Source organism: Montipora foliosa, chromosome 12 (genome assembly GCF_036669935.1).
Source record: "Montipora foliosa isolate CH-2021 chromosome 12, ASM3666993v2, whole genome shotgun sequence".
In the NCBI taxonomy this organism is placed as follows: domain Eukaryota; kingdom Metazoa; phylum Cnidaria; class Anthozoa; order Scleractinia; family Acroporidae; genus Montipora; species Montipora foliosa.
Window position 1 is genome coordinate 42,111,374 of NC_090880.1, and position 17,630 is coordinate 42,129,003.

Genomic DNA, 17,630 nt, shown 5'->3' on the forward strand with positions numbered 1-17,630 from the left:
AATGTGGACATTTCATAGAGATTTTACCAACTTTTTTGAAGTCTGTAAATGGTTCAAGTTTTCCAGTGCTTTATCCAATGGGAGCACTTCGGAGGTTTTTAGGATGCTAGGGGCAACACCTTGCTCTATGGACAGATTACAAACTGCGGCTATTGCCTCATAAATGTAATCGCAAGCGGACTTAATATACTTAGGGGGAGCTCTTATACACTATTTGTCGGTTATTAGGTTTATGATTAAATCACGCGCTTCATAGGGGAGAATATGTCTAAACATAAAGCTATTGGGTAATTTTCTTGTGATGAGTCTTATAGGACTAGGGTTTTTATGCAGTGGTAAATAAGCTGATAATGCCAAATAAGTACATATTTAGCCGATCGGAGATACTCAATTTAGATGTAAACATTTGTTATTATAGAGTATTTTATTTATAACGGGACTACAGGGGCTATTCTTCTTCTTCCTATTTATTACCAAACTTAGACTACTCTTCTTCCTTCTATTCATGATTAACAAACTAATCACTTTCCAGGGTGTCTTAACCTTGGCTTTGTTGATCTCAAACTGCTTACTGAAATATTTCTGTTTCGCTAAGTCCTTAAGTTTATGGAGTTTATTATTACAGGTAAATCATTTTAATTATAGAATTTAACTTTAAGTGGGTCATCACTGAACGTACACATAACAAATGAGTTTTAAGCAAACGCTGCCGCGTTTTCTCTAATAGAACAAAATATCCCTTTAGATATCCAAGGTTTGCTTAATAAGTTTCGCTTGGATCTTCATGCCTTTTTAAAGGGTGCATACTCTCATTGACATCATTCGTGACAAGACTGCAGACTGAAATCTATCATCAGTATGTCAGCTTGGTAGCTATATATTTTCATTAAATCCTGAATGGTTCCTATGATGTTTTTCGTTTGCGGAGTAAGGGAGCTTAGTAGCTATTGAGCAATTTAAAAGCAGGGTAAGTGATCAGAGAGGCCTGCCAAACACAACATGTAAACATTACTCTTCGTGCTTTCAAATATTTAGAAAGTAGAAGAATTTAGGAGAAAAGGAGAAGAAAGCAGTCTAGGTAAAAGAACAATATGTAAAGAGGAAAACTACGGACTAAACTTAACGTCAGTTGGCATAGGAGTTTTCAGTTTCTATAATTTACAATTAGTTTTGTTCTAATAGTTCTTTCAAAAAAAAATTCTGGATACAATTTTGAGATTAGTTGTTATCCCATTCCAGACTAGGCCTTGCTAGTTAGGTATTTGATTATATAAATACCAATGAAATACCACGTGAGCTTTCGCGCGAAAACATATCTTCACACGAGAAGATAACATGTTACTTCCACACGGAAATCGAGCCTTTCGATGCCTTTCAACAGTCTAAGATAAATTTCGTATCTCCGTTCGCTTTGTTTTGTTTTGTTTGGTTTTTTTTCTGTACATTAATTACTTCGGATCCACAACATGAAAGAGCAGCCATAGTTAAGGCCAGAGGCAAAACGACTTCAACATTTTCTTAATCATCCGTTCGATTTTCGAAATGATTTTGAACGAATCTATGCCTAAGTACTCACATTATATCTTCGTGCTAAGACCGTTAACATTATGGACAGGCCTTTTCTCTGTGTATTGCCATTGCAAAAATCATACTAATGATGGTTGACACTAAACTACTTCCCCCGCTACGTCGATCACTTATTGATAGAGCGTTTTCACATGACGTCATCCTCGAGGAAGTGAACTCTATTTTTATGCAAATACTTTCTTTTGTTTCAGTAATCCAATATGGATGCTGGTCACGTGAGGGAAAACGCTCTCGAGGGAGCTTAAGCAACGACGACCGCGACCAGTAGCCGCGACGGCAACGAAAGCGTCATCTCAAAATATAAATTCACGTTATTGTCATCACTTTGTGACTATTTCAACCTTTTTAATATGACAAGGGTGTGTTAGTTTCTCAAAAATGACACTAGGCAGAACGGCGCTTAATTTAGGAGAGAAAATGAAAATTTATCCTCAAGTGCTGACGTTCTTCATAATTTTGCTTTTACGTTGTTGTTTCGCAGACGAGGTCAAAGAAATGGACAAAAGTTTAAAACGCTCTTACAGGGCGTGCAAAGCCTTTGTTTTTTTTCACTAACTTTGTGACCTTCTCGTTGCCGTCACCGTTGTCGTTGCTTAAGCTTCCTAATCTCTTCTCGTCAAATTCGGGTGGAGGATATGATTCCTTTAGGGAATAGGGAAGATATCGTTGACGTCACGTACTATCATTAATATGGCAACCAGAGCCTCATTGGCTGTCGAATCAAAGGGTTTTTCGTTTCTATGTTTGGCACATTTGAATAACAAAAGGAGTGTTTGTAAACAGATATCTTCCCTATTGAACTCCATATCTTGACCTTGCTTCTCATATAGATGCTTTGTTGGATGGGGCCGAATCAGTAGGTAACGAAAACACCTTGTTAAACTGAGCCAAACTCAGTTTAGAGTGTTTCACCCAGGCTTTCCTAAGCCGTCTTTTCATTTTCTAATGTATTGACGGTGTCTACGTAATTGTTGAAGGGTGAATGATCGGGAAATTAATACATCCAGAAGATTGACATTACAGACTTTTCCTTGTGATTTTGATCTCTATAGCAAACGTTAATTGCATCAACTGGCTGGTTCCGTCTTCTTGGAAAAAACTTAGTGTTAGGACTTTGTAGCACAAGTGTGCAGGGCAGCTGGAACCTGCTCATTCTCCGAGAAATTGCATTGCTGGTACCAAGTGATGCCATAGGATGGCTTTCAAACGATAGCGGTAGAGATCATAGCTGTAAGTAAACAGTTAGGCTTCAAATGAGAAAGAATGAAGCATTTCCGAGGACTCTGTCATATATTTCAGTATCTCCTTTTTTTTACAAGACTCTGTGGATGTTTCACTCTGTCGTTACAGATGAAGTGTTTTTCTTGACAGCATATACAATTACAATGATACCAAGAATAAGTAAAATACCGCCAATCAATGGCAAGGCAACCACCAAACCACAGGACAATCGCAGGCTTCCAAACAGCTGCAAAGAGAAAAGAATGACAAAGAGAGAATTTTGTTTAAATTAAATCACAGGCTTTGTAATCCCCGCCAGTTAAAACCTAACGAGTGGTATCACTGCTTTATGTGTTATTGCATACTTTCTTACCCGGCCCTCGCCTGAAGCTTATCAAGCCTCACATAAGTGCTGCAATATTTTTTGAAATTAAAGTTCACCGAGAAAAACCGTTGAGTTGGTGGGTTTCCTCGACTTAGGTCAAATCCCTGGATACAATTCGGTGAAGACTTTGTAGTTCAAAATGAAGAATACGAAATTTCTTAAAAGCTTGACCACAGGGGTCATCAGAATTGCATTATGCTTTGACTTCCACCATCATCATGCCTTATCCCACATCATCATCATCACTGCCTTCTTTGTCGTCAACATCGTCATTTTTGACGTCATCGCTGTCGTCATCGTCGTCGTCATCATCGTCATCGTCACCATCATCAATATCATCATCATCACTTTTTAAGTATCTCCATAACCATGATTTTGTACCTATATAAACGCGAAAGCAGTTTTTTATTTGGCCTGGTTATCCTAAGAATCCTCAGTTACAGCTAATCCGTATTTCTGGTCGTGTTTTTTGCAGTGCTAGTTTCGTAATTAGGGGGTCTTATTCTAGTTTGAGCTTCATAAATTTTAATCTCACGTGCCTTTAGTCAGTTTTTAGAATAATCGTTCTTGACCTTTATATGAAAATTCTGACCATAGAGAAAAACTCTCTTTGCTTCGCAAAGTGGCATGGTCCAGGTCTGAGTTCTTAATTATTCATGGCATGGCATGGCATGGCATGGTCCAGGATTGAGTTCTTAATTTTGTATTAGAAAGTGAGAAGTTTAGGAGAATGTGTCTTCCGCCGAAGACTGTGAATTTGTTACGACGTAATCTGCGGAGTAATATCTCGATGCCCAGAATTAATTTTACGCCCTCTACCTTAGAGTTGTATTCTTTGGCTGTTTCTTCATCGATGCTTGCATAGGTTTCTGACCACCAGATGGGAATAAATTTGTTCACAAAGCTCACATTGGAATGGCCGTAGTATTCTTCCAATAAAGATTTGGAGGTAATTACTCCATTCAGCTGAATGCGAAGTTTGAGTTGCATGGCTGTTCCCGATACTGGCTCAATATTCAACTGCAAAATATAAAAACAAACTCAGTATAGTTATAAACGACCTTTTGCACAAAAATCAGATGGCTCCGTTTCTCCAACCGATAAACAACAGAAACAGATGAATGGGTTAGAGCTAAACTGAAAAAGATGAGTCACCGGGCACAATGGGAACTTTTGCACAAGTTACGTGACAAACACAGTTTACCCAACACAAAATAGGGAATCCATGTATACCATGAAGCCGTTCACATGTATTTTCATGAAATCTTGGTTTTTGTTTCTAATTAAGTTATTTACTTGTGTCCTACAGCATTTTTAAAACTTAAATTATTCTACTATATCGGAAAGGCTATGCACTTTTCATTTGTAAAAATTCAGACTTAAACTAATTTCAGTTTCTTCTTCCTAAAAATGTACGTGAAGGGCCTAAGTCTTAATTTTACATTTCTCAGCTGTGTGATCTAGTGGATAGACGCCGTTCTTACAAGAAGAATAACCAAGTTTCATACCAGTCCCAAGGATGTTTTATCTTAATTTCTCTTTCTAACAACACGTCTTGGGACTTGAGCAAACGTATATGTCATGTTTATTCTCAATATGATATGGTCAAAACCAAAGGATGTTGTATTATTATTGTGATTCCAGTCTCGAAAAGATTTTGGAGGACGAGGAGTCCGGGAATTGAACCCACGGGACTCGAAGGTGAAAGGCGACGGCTCCCCACCAATACGTTAGCACTGTTAAATAAAGATTAAGACTGTTGGTTCTTTGCACCTGGAGTTAGTCTTCCACGCCGTCGTTTGTAGGGTAATTGCTTATCAGCCCATCCCCATTTACGCCCGCTTACTCTAAGGCAACATTCCCTTCCCACAGTGTGACCTGCGAGACAACCTGAATTTAATCCGTAAATTAGTATATATTGTATAGAGGAATTGAAAGCAATCTCGATTTGCTCAACAGGGCACGCAAGGTGGTATCGGTAGCGTTCATCGATTTCGCGGGCTCTTCTGGGTAACTTGAGTCACGAGGCAGAAAGTCACAAGGAGCATGGATATCGAAGATTCAGCATAGCGATTGAAGGTGATTAATTTTCGAATATTTGCAGCGATTTCTTTTACTTTGAAAATCAAAGATTACAGTATCTTATAGAATATCATAATGCCTGGGTCAGAAATCGATTTTTCAGGCACAACTCATAAACAGGGACGACGATTTGTAAGACACAAATGAAAGCAGAAACATGTACCACAGACTCGGCCACAAACTGCTAAACACAATATTAGAGAGTAAAATCGTAGACTCAGTATCAACATTTTCAAACCGGCAATCCTCGATCATTTTTAAAACAGTTTATTCACAGATAATAATAGTCAGCTATCCGAACATAATAAGCAAGTTTTGATCCTATTTTATGTTATTTCAAGGTAGTGTGGAAAGAACCACAAAAAATGACGACGAATTTAATGACAACGAAGGATGGCGACAAAATGTTGCATTCTAGTCATTGAATGCTCCTGTTCCTGTTTTACTATTATATTTGAAGGCACTTTCCAAAATTATGTTAATTGCTTTTTAATAGATAGCGTATCAAATAAACGTTGATTGAAATTAAAAATAAATGCTGTTTGTTGTTGTCCATCCTTTCCTTGCATCCTTCACGTTCACTGATGTACCTACCTACTAATTGCGTGTAGAATAACATGAAAACATCGCAATGTGCAGCACATACCGGTATTAATTAGAAAACACCTCAACTGCCATCTGTATTATCTTAGGCGGGGGCAGCCGGATGTAGTGAAAACTATTACTAGTTTAATTTAGTAGGTAAAACTCGATCGCCTAAACTTCGGGAAAGGAATTTGGCTGTGAGGTAAGCAGGCGTTTATGGTTATTATGGCTAGGTGGCCAAATACGACGCCCCTTCAAATGAAAAACTGAACAGATTTAAACCTTAAAAACGCCTGTCTCAACGATTTCTTTGATTTAAAGCTTTGAGAGACGCTAAAAATTCCCAAAACAGTTTATAGTAAAGAGTAGGAATGTGTTTCCCGGCGTCTGTCTCTTTTGCAGCATTTTCAGTGAAACGGGTACACCTACTCGTGCTGAGCAGTAGAACACAATATTGAAATCTAGATTGAGGACTGAGACAACGTTAACATGGGGACTACCACAAGGTCGACGGGACAAAAACATCACATGGTTAAGGGGCACGCAACACGCGCAAAAAAACTGTCAATATTAGTGGGGACAATGTGGATTGATTGCGTCGGTTCACTACGGTTTTACCTCTTATCTAGGAAACACTATTCATTCTATACGAATACGCTAATAAATATGTAACAAAATACTTACATGGGATCCATACTTTTTTTGACGAGGTTCTTGCAGTTTCAATTCCTTGTACAAGCTCGGGTCGCCATGAAGGAACCCAGGAAGACTTATGTACAAAGGACCTCCTAACAATCGTGTGACGTCGAATATCCCTCGTGTGAATACTGTGACATTATTAACATTAACAGCATCGGATCCTAACACGTATCTGTGCATGGGAATGCTGTGCACTTCTACAAGTTTTTTGTAAGTTACTGGAACAGCAAAGCGAAACTGAGACAAAAAGATCGGATAGCTTTCAGCCAGTTCACGGTAGTCAGTAGTGCATGGCTTTAAACCTTTTTGTCCGGGGAACTGAATGTAGTATCCATGAACTTTCAGTTGTTCTTCGGTTGCGTTAGGATAAAGAGCTTGATTAACCTTGTTTTCACCACCTATGGCTAAGGAAAGAAAGCTGCAGTGAAAGACTATTTTAAGTAACTTCTTATTGACCGAACAGGGGGGCTGTACTGGCCGTACTGGCCGCTGTCGTCAATGAGAACGCCACAAAACAAGAATATCATTGGTTAAAAGAGAACAAATAAAGGTGCTGCACGTGCGGCACGCATTTTTTGTGGTACTCCGCACAACGACGACGTGAGATCAAAAAATTTTAGGTTTTCGCGACAACGTGAGCGTAGAAATGCAAATCTTTCATTCTATATTTTTACTCTGAAACCGCTCATACCAATTTATTTTCATGATACTTCACCCACACTGACCCAGCACAGTCACAATTGAGTCTATTCTTAGAATACCCATTCCGTGATAATCAGTTTTCATGTCCCTGAAAAAAAGAACATGGGAGAAGAAGTCACGCGTGACATGGCTTCTTCTGATTGGTTAAAAATGCATGGCGGCTTTTTTGTTTGTTTGGCGCGCAAAGTGTATCTAAAAACAAAACCATTTGTGATCGTGCTGGGGCAAGGCCGCAAAGTGATAGATCAACACTCTTGTCTACTTCACTCTTGATAAGGGTACATCATATTTAAAAAGTCGGGGAGAATATTAAGTCTTGCAAATTCCTTTCGCCGCTGCTAAAGTGGCGCTCATAACTGCAATCATCATCTCAAGACTTAATATTATCTCCTTAGTTGAGATGTATGAGTTTCATGTATTCTGTCGGTACTTCATATATATCCATTTTTCGCAGGGTGTTACACAAGGGCTCTCGTTACTATGGATATGTGCATACCTAAGAATGTTGAAATACGTGGAAAACGGCTTTAACTTTATTCTACGTTCTCGATGGCTGAGGAAATGTTAAATGGATGTTCAACAAAGCATAAACGTTTTGATGGCCCGGGCAAAGGCTTAAACTGATTCGTTTCTCAACTCTTTTCAACCGTGTCGAAATATGTTCGATGAAAGTTGAATCGATGTTAATAATGATTTTTGTAGCGTTAAACGAGCTTTGATTAATCCGTTGGACATTTCTCTCGCAACCAAGAATGTTGAATGATCAGAAGTTAAAGCTGTTTGTCACCCTCTTTCAACATCCGGGAACTTGCGTTCGCACTAATCGGTCTTTCAAAGAAGTATCCATAGTAACAACCATCGCCCTTAAAGTACAAATGTAGCAGATCTGACAAATCTATCAATCAGTGGACGTGTTTGATGAAACGCCAGATGATTTTCTAGAAGAATGGTAAGCGGTAATCGAGGATACATCCCCCAAGAAGAAAGCAATGGATTCAGAAAAGAGGAGAAAATCAAACTTAAATACAAAGCTACCGAAAGAAAAAGGCTCATCGATGAATTTGGAAAGCAAATCCTTTAGTGACATGTTTTTGGCAAGGCTATAACAATTGTAAAGAAGGCAAATCGCCTTTCAGAAGTTGTAGAAGTGCTCGCGCATGCGCGCGAAGACCATGGATCATGAGACGAAATCCCAGGCCTGTGATGAAGGGATGTCTTCAAACTGTTTTCCATCCCAGCGTCCCGTTCTACATATTTCGTCATCATTTTACAACGTTATACAAAATGGAACGCATGCTAAACCAAATTGGGAAGCCGTTTAATCGGGTCTTAAATTTACGGTCGCTTTGATCGTAAGAAACAATTGAATACTTGAAGTGTACCTGCATAAGCAAATCGGTCTCCTTCTGAAGATTCACACGTGTAGAAGGTTGAATTGGTTCCTGTCGCCCTGGCCTTTATTTCGCTGTCATGAGAGGTCAATATACCCGGCACGGGTATTCCCAATGGGAAGTTGGTCATGACATAACCAAGGGATATATCGCTCTGCTTTCGAGTGGCAGTGAGTCCATAGTTTTGCTTATCCAAATATCTCATGACAAATTTGGGAAGTGGGTCCGTAACAAATTTCGCAATCATCAGTACAGATGTATTAAGACTGGTATTGAAGCAGGAGGTCGAATCTGGACACAAAAGGCTGTCAATGAAAGGCTTGACAGCATACTGCAGCTGCTGAGTTTTGATGTATATATTAAGATTAATTACAAGACCACATTCTATAGATATGTTGCGTGTATTTCTATCCGTACATTTTGTGAGAAGGCTTGGATTTGAAAACGGTCCAAACTTCGAAGCATTCATCAAGGCCCCGTACAGACCTCGCATTTGTGTCACAGAGAAATTTCTATGCAGTGATGACGGATAGTTTGCTCTCACCCAAGAACCAAAGGCAGGGTTGGACGAGCCGTATACGAGTTCCAATTCGCTGTGCGCTTGTCCCATTTTCATATATGTGGAATTCTCGCTTTCTGTTTGGTTACCAGTCAATTGCTTAAACAGGAACTTCAATGCAAGCGGTATCAGTGCAGTGCTGAAATCCTTCGATGATCCAAATTTTTTCATTAGCCCAAGGTAGGCTGAGTTTAAGACAGTGACCTGAAGAGAATGGGAAAGCGACTATTGTTACAAAGTAGAGACAAATAAGAATACAACTAAAGACGTGCATGTCTAGACAAACAAAGAGTTGTAAGCATGCAATACAAATTACTGTACATCCAGGGCCTCTCTCAGCAAAGTTTAACATTTCACAGCGTAATAACCGTTACTAATAAGTCACAATAGCAATATTTCATGTTTACAAACATTGACGTCACGTTTCTTTTGATATTCAATATTGCCAACCACGGAACAAAAGAAGTCATTGTTTCAACAGCCAATTAGGTTGTGGTTGGCATATTAATAACAATGGGTGACGTCAGGAGAAACATCGCTATAGAGCGAGTTTCAGTCTAGTATCGTAAAACTAAAACAAAGTAATTCCTTTGAAACAGACCAAAAAGGACGGAGACAATCCAGTAAACTAATCAAAACTCGAAGTAATTACACGTATCCGACAGAAAGCGCGGGAAAATAGGCACGACCGAGCCACGCTTGGTTTTGGTTTCACATCTGATTGGTTGAAAAAGTGGCGCGAGAACTTTAAACCAATCACTGAGTAAAGTAATGCAAAACCAAAGCAATTCGATAATTAATTTCGACACTGGTTATGGGCATCTGTTTCTTTAGATAAAGCGAACATTTCTCGACTCAAGTTCTGACGGTTTGCGGACATTTACTAAGTCACAATCTCCCCTCTCTCACACACAGGATACTTACCGATTTGTCATGTCGATATCTACGCTGTTTTTTAGTGAAAGGGACAAATTTTCGGATGAGCAGTGAGCGCGCGGAGGGAGGGGGGAACAAGCCTACAAAATAGCTGCATAGATGAAGTGATTTCCAGGTGACATAAATTATGGTTTATATTATGTTGTTGACTATCACAAGGAGGGAGGGGGAGTCACGGGCACCCCAGGACCCCTCTGGCTACGCCCCTGGAACGTCCAGGCTGAGATTATCCAAAATTTAAAGAACACGCTAATAACAAACCCATGCTGAGAGTCAGTTTAGAAGAACGTCGTCTTTATTTTGCTCTTTTGTTTTCCATTGTTTTGGTTTTTGTGAGAATTAGGTAACAGAAATTTAAAACTGTAGTCTAACAGGACAATTAACTCAAATACTTAAGGACGTTTTTTTGACATAAACAATGTGGTTATCTTCTTGCATGATAGACTGAAGAACAATAGGCCACATTTCCGAGTTGCTGTTTGCCTCTGGTTCAAAATGAGTCTTGGTGCTCAACCATTCAAATGATAATACGTGTATTTTTTTCCTAAAAATACACCTCTCATTTCCATTCAAGTGGTTGCGCACCAGGACTCGCTTTGAAACTGAGGCAAATAGCAACTCGGAAATGGGCTAATTGTATTCAATTTGTAGTCGAACCTAGTATACCACACAACTTTATCAACATGTTAATAACATGCTTTTTCTCATGAACCCCATGAAACAGTGAGATTTCGAAATAAACTATAACGGTCAATTCAGAGCAACTGAGGAATTGACGATAAAAGCAACAGCTTTTCAAGTGGGAAAAAGCCTTTCGAGAACAAGGGAGAGGTTCGCTGCAATACCAGGCATAGCTCATTCAAGAGCAAATCAAAGCAACCCAAAGCCGATCCGGTTCGCAGTTTGGTACAGGATATTCTGGGACCTGTTGTTGACAAACTGATGAAATGGTATATGAAATGAATCATATACGAACTGCGGATATAAAATCAAGTGAAGCTATGATCTTCGCAGTTATGAACGCAATTTATACAATTGCGTAGAGAAGCCTGAAAAATTCAGGACTTCAACGGGGTTTGAACCCGTGACCTCGCGATTCCGGTGCGACGCTCTCACCAACTGAGCTACGAAGCCACTGACGTTGGGAGCTGGTCATTTGTGGGTTCTCCCAACGTCAGTGGCTTCATAGCTCAGTTGGTTAGAGCGTCGCACCGGAATGGCGAGGTCACGGGTTCAAACCCCGTTGAAGTCCTGAATTTTTCAGGCTTCTCTACGCAATTGTATAAATTGCGTTCATAACTGCGAAGATCATAGCTTCACTTGTTGACAAACTAAGTAACAAACCTGGTCATGCTTAGAGCATTTCGGACATTCCGCTTTTGTCAGTGTCTTGTTGAATGTGATTTGATCAAACGACGTACTGGTCACCTTTCCATTTTCGAATTTGACTCCCACTTGTTTTGCCTTTGTGGTGTAAACATATGGGCCTGTTTCTTTCAACTGAAATTATTTCAAAGGATTACTAGTCAGATACGCAACAGAAGCGACATATCAGAAGCAGGCAGCCTATAGTTAAATCAACTAAGTCAAATTTATTTACGTCCTAAGACAAAAAAGAGTAAGTAAGGCCCGATTCAGACGCCGCACTTTTCATGAGCCGAACATAATACATTGAATTAATTACAATAAGTACATGAAAAGTTCGGCGTCTGATTAAATTAAGAACGGCTATTTTAATTTGGAACGGCTCAGCCGTTGTTTTGGCCTGGCGTAGCCGGGAATTTCGGCTTTAGCACGGCTGCGAACCGGCTTTGATTTAGACGTCGAACTTTTCATGTGCCGAACCGTTTAAGTCACAAACCATGTTGTGCCTTCTACATAAAAACCGCTGGCAAAATATATTGTTTTTTTGGAAATGGATTAGGAACGGCTGTGGATCGGCCAATTAAGTACGACGTCTGAATCAACAGGGGTACTTTCTTAATTTATGTCGGCTCATGAAAAGTATGGCGTCTGAGTCGGGCCTAAGTTATGCAAATATTGATCATATGTGCACAGTTGACCAAAGTTGTCGAAGCTTTCGTCTTCCTTACTGTTCAACTGATGCAGAGAAGTCCAAGGTATTAATGTTTAACAATTATTCGCCGATGGCGAGTTGAATATCAATGAATAAAGACCGAGACACAGTCGAGGTTTTTATTCACCAGTATGTTCACCGAGCCTGAGGTGAATAATCATTTTATTATAATTACATAGGTGATTACACAACTAATTTCTTCGTCTGTTCCCTCGACAAAACGGCTTGCGGCCATTTTGAAAACAAAAAAACTGGTTAGAGTATTTTCCCGTGTAATAATCACCTCAAGAGCAGCCAATCAGCGCAGACAATTTTCAATAATCACCTATGTAATTTACACCAGAAGCTCATGACCTTGAAGCTTTTAACTCTGGTTCAGAGCTGGCTTTTTCGAGTTTAAAAACTTGGTTATTTGTATGTAACTTTCCCGCGCGTGTAGCTTCGCTTCGATCTTATTTCTGTCCATATATGAGCATAAAATCCCCAGCTTTGTTCCAAGAAAAAGAGTTTCAAGTTACCCACTTCAAGGTCACGTGCTTCTGATTATACTAATAAACAATAACGGATATAAATTTTATACATTAATAAACCTGACATGTAAACACTACTTATAATTAATCAAGAAAGAAAATAAGAAGCTAGAGGAAGCGTGGAATGAGCTAGCCATCCGTCTATTGTTGATTTTACTAAAGAAACGTGGAGTTGTTTCTTTCGAAGTGAAAAGTTGTTAAGAACTTCAAATCTTTTGGAATCATGTACCAATCTTGAGCCGCCTTATATATTCAGTTAGTGATAAAGCTTCATGAACTCTTTCAGCCGAATAAATTTTTCTTTCTAGACAAATTAATAAGTCCTTATTTCGGCTTTATTCATATCAAAAAGTTAAGAAGAATTGTCGTATTAAACGGAAAATTCTCGCATGTTGTTATGGAATAATCTTTTCTCCACTTTGCACGCACAACAAACCTTCTTACAGTAAAATACACAATTTAAGCCGCTGTTACACGTTGAAACTTTTAGCTGAAAATCGTGTGCAAAGGCGCTGCGAAACAAGTTTCAGGAGGCACTGCACCGTGTAACACGGTAGGTTTCGTAAAACGTTTTTGAACTTCCGTTGCATGACAAGTTTCACGAATAGTAGAACCACTTTCTAATTCTGCAACGGTCGCAGCAATCGCAGAGGTGATAACTGCCAGGCGTTTCACTGCGTAACACCACTTCGTGAAATTCGTCTACGCTACGCTGCATAAGCCAATCATCAGAAACCGGCTAAGGCCATGTAAACAACATTTCGAGACCAGTTTCAACGTTCCCGAACGAGTTTCGACCTTTCTATGTTACAAGCACGGTGCAACGCCTACTGGCACTTTTTTTTGCAGCGCCGTTGCACACAAGTTTCAGCTAAAAGTTTCAACGTGTAACAGCGGTTTTAGAAAAGGAGCTATGAGGGCCTAGTTGCCGATTAACTTAATCCAGGATCATCGCAAACTTTGGTTTCATTTTTTCAACCAATGGGTGAAAGTTTCTTTCTTTCATTTCTTCTTTTTAAGATTGACTTCCTCTAATGTAAAATTTTGCCGAACATCAGCGTTCAACAACATTTGGAATATCACTCTTATTTTCAAGTTATTTATTTATTCATTGATCTATTGAATAAGAATACCGTGGGTTTTTGACTCCGATAAAGGAATGCATCCCTGTTTGTTATATTCCAGAAGTACACTTTAGTTGTAATTTCAGTCGGTCCTTCCTAAAGGAATCGAAAAACACAAAATCACCACATCAGGTATATGCTAAACCAAACCATACAAATTTGTTCAGATTAACAAATGTAGGGGTACATAAAATCAAGTACAAATTTATTTTAGGGGTGGCGAATGGTAAAATCCGAGACTCGCCGAGACGCCGAGATCCTAGTTAAAAATCCGAGCCCGAGACTCCTTGGCAAAAAGTTTCGAGATTCAAAAAGGGTAAAAACAAACCACGCAAAAACGAGACTTCGAAACTTATCAAAAACGCTTTCGAGATTTCGAGATCCGGTTAAAATTTTCCGAGACCCACGTTTTTCGAGGTACCATTCGCCACCCCTAAATTTAGATATACATGATTTTTAAAGGGACTTTATTTGAAGGGACAATGTCAAGCCATTTCAATCAAACTTCTAAACACTAAAATACGTCTTTGCATCAATCAAGACCATAAAAAAAGATAATGGTGTGGTTTTGTTGCCAATAACCATTGAAGTGCACTGCAGCCATTCTTTTTTATTATCATTTGATGGATTTTTTCCTTCCTTTTTATTGGCCGAGAGCCCACCACGTGACCTGCAAATTAATGTCTATAAATAAGTGTTTGGCTGCAAATAATATTCTGCTCATGCTTAATTAAAACCACGCTCTTGTGTGAAAATGGTAGTTCGCTTTCCTGAGCGTTCAGAAAAAGATTTAAATGTTAGGAATTGTGAAAAATAAAGTTAACTCAGTCATCAAATGATAAAACAATTATTGAACTCGGTTATCGCAAAATATCGTGATTTGTCTGTGTCTTGCAGATCAATTATTTGCCTCAGTGTAAGGCTTCGGCAAATAACTGATCTGCTCGCCACTGACAAATCATGATATTTTGCTCAAGCTCGTCCAATAATTGTTTTCACATGACGTCACGGCTGCCATATTGGTGTTCCAAAACAACGAAATGGCGGCCATGATGGTGTACCAAACTAATCCTCCGGGAATTGAACTCTATCAGTTTATGCAAATACTTTCCTTTGTTTCAGTAATCCAATATGGCTGCAGGTCACGTGAGTGAAAACGCTCTACACTAAAGTCCATGCAATGGCATTTTCACAAATCGAGCTGTTTTTAGACGAGTTCTTAAATAAGATTTGGCTTGCACGAGTGATCATTCTCAATGCCATGTGAAACAGTTTCTCATGCAAGGGTTGTGAGTCGCTTGAAAGGTTTTGTTTCTCGGGAAAATCAATCAAAATATAACTCGTTCTGTAAAAACGCCGTTGCAAAAATACAATGAAGTTGTACTCTCCTAATCATGAGCTCCTGAGGAAATTCAGTTAACGCAAGCTGAATTCAATCCTATAGTACTTGTAGGATGATAATATGTAATAAATATAGAATATATGGGAAATGGGTACATAGAATATATGGAAATGGGTAGTTAGAGAGAGAGCCCATCAAGACAACCATGAAAAGGTATCGAGAATTGTGCCCAATCGAGTTAGCTTCATCTGCGAAATGCATTACCTTACGAGAACTTACCCATCTTTTATATCCGGGACTCTCTTTGTTATTTACACACACTTCTTCCTCTATGGCTTTCTGTATCATATTTGTCAACACTACTCCTAGAGTAATTCCTATCACTACCAACACAACGCCAATGATGATCGCAATAATCCCAGCGACTTTTTTGCTGCACATAGCAAGATCTGCTTTGCAACTGGTGACCTTCTTGGTACTATCCTAGCTCAAAGAGGATGCAACTAAAAGAAAGAAAAACATTGATACAGGCAGGGTAAATTCTCCAATTCTCCTGCCTATGTGTCTGTTTTTCTATATTAATAAATTGTTGAATAATATCATTCGAAAGATTAAAATGATGCTTGAACTTTTTAGGAAAGGTGGCTCAATTTAGATTCATGTTCGAATCCATGACCTCTGCGACGCTGGTGCAATGCTCTACCAACTATGAAACCACACAGTTGAAGTACCTTCTTGCATGAAATTTTTGCGGGACTTTTATTTGCGGATTGGGATTTTTTTTGGTTTGCGGGAACAACTTTTTGCGGCTCGGATTGACTGAAACTTCCACTGGGAACTAATTTTTGGAGTTTTCTTTTCTCTTCAACGTTTATTACTTTCCTTTGGTAAAAAAAAAAAAACAATCATCCCAAGCGGGTGGAAAAAATGTGGCATCCTGGAGACCTTTGAAAATGGTATCCCTCGGGATGACCCGTTCAAGCAAGTTTAACGTGACCTTTTGATTGACTGCTTTGAGTTGCTTTTTTGTGCCTCATAGACGTTTTGTTTGTAGCAAGCGATTGCTTTTTCTCAACTCAAATATTAAAATAAACGATCATTTTTACCCCATTGTATGATATAGTAACAAGTTGATTGAAGGACATTTTTAACTATAGTAACGGGAGTAAATTTTTGCAGTTTTTAATTTTCCTGGTGTTTTTTTGCTGCTGGAACTTATTTTTGCGGATCAAGCACTATCAGCAAAAAATAAACCCCGCAAAATAAAAGTGCTTCACGGTAGGTCAATTTGTTGGGCTCATGTGGTCCCGTGAAAGGACCAATAAAGAAAGAAAAGAATTTATTTCCCAGAGGAAATAGATAGATTTATGCTGAGTGTGACATGCTTAGTTATTTCCCATGTTGCGGTTTGGGCATTCCTGTCATCCGGGATTTTCTCTTGATCATTCACCATTTGTGCAAGCTAGGCGGAGGTTGATTCAACAGAGTCAAATCAATTTTCCCTCCCTTCTTTTACTCTCATCTCTGGATGGCGGGTGTGCCCTCACCTTTGCTGGGCTCATGTCTTCTATATTTGGGTATTGTCCTAGGTTTCCCACGCTGAATATTTTTAATAAACGGCTTAGCCCATCAGGGCTTGGTCAAATATCCGGATAATAATGTGGTATTATTTGTGTCCCAGCAGACGGAGCTCGCCCAGAGGCAATGCTTTGCCAAGAATTTCATGAAAGAACTGTAGGCAGCAGGAAGCATAAATGTTTATTTGAAGTGATGTTCGCTCACTAATTTTTTTTTTTTTTTAGGGCAATTTAAGTAAATTTTCTTAGTTCCCCGTTGAAGCCCCATGGCCATGGATTTTTGACTGACTGGTGTAATAGTATGAGACAATTTTTATAATGATCCTGATAAATGCAAGAATCACTTTAATCTTCGTCCCTAACTCCCACTTCAAATAAATATTTCTTTTCTTCAATAGAGTGGTTTTCTATTGAGTGTCGAAAAGTAATTATATAATTTTATAATTACTTTGGTTTTGCATTACCTTCACTCAGTGATTTGGTTCAAAGTGCGGCCGTGCACATTTTCCCGCACTTTGTGCCGGCTTCGTGTAATTACTACTTTCGAGTTTTGATTGGTTTACTGGATGGTCTCCGGCCTTTTTGGAATTGGCCAAAGTAATTACTTTGGTTTTTGGTTTTTAACGACCTTATTTGAAAACCGCTAATCATATCATTCTGATGTCCGCTGGCCGAGATGTCGTCTCCGCTTCACAGATTTGGATTAAAAGGGAATGCAAGATGATTATTTTTCCTTTTTAACCAGTAATATTCTTGCTGTTGGCGTCCCCTTAAAATTCCCTTTAGGGAAGATATCTGTTTAAAACATTGCTTTTGTTATTTAAATGTGCCAA

At 39.0% G+C, this 17,630-nt stretch overlaps 1 protein-coding gene across 1 annotated transcript in view; it reads right to left on the reverse strand.

Moving 5' to 3' along the window:
• Positions 1-387: 387 nt before the first annotated feature.
• LOC137979437 (sensory neuron membrane protein 2-like) overlaps positions 388-17,630 on the reverse strand; it is a 36,853-nt gene continuing 19,610 nt past the window's right edge. The window contains exons 2-8 of the mRNA XM_068826696.1: positions 15,500-15,723; positions 13,888-13,974; positions 11,492-11,647; positions 8,644-9,415; positions 6,545-6,963; positions 4,013-4,213; positions 388-3,055 (exon numbers count right to left, since the gene is read on the reverse strand). Of these exons, the coding sequence (XP_068682797.1) occupies positions 2,921-3,055; positions 4,013-4,213; positions 6,545-6,963; positions 8,644-9,415; positions 11,492-11,647; positions 13,888-13,974; positions 15,500-15,661 (1,932 nt within the window). The 5' untranslated portion in view covers positions 15,662-15,723 and the 3' untranslated portion in view covers positions 388-2,920. The remainder of the gene's footprint in view (positions 3,056-4,012; positions 4,214-6,544; positions 6,964-8,643; positions 9,416-11,491; positions 11,648-13,887; positions 13,975-15,499; positions 15,724-17,630) is intronic.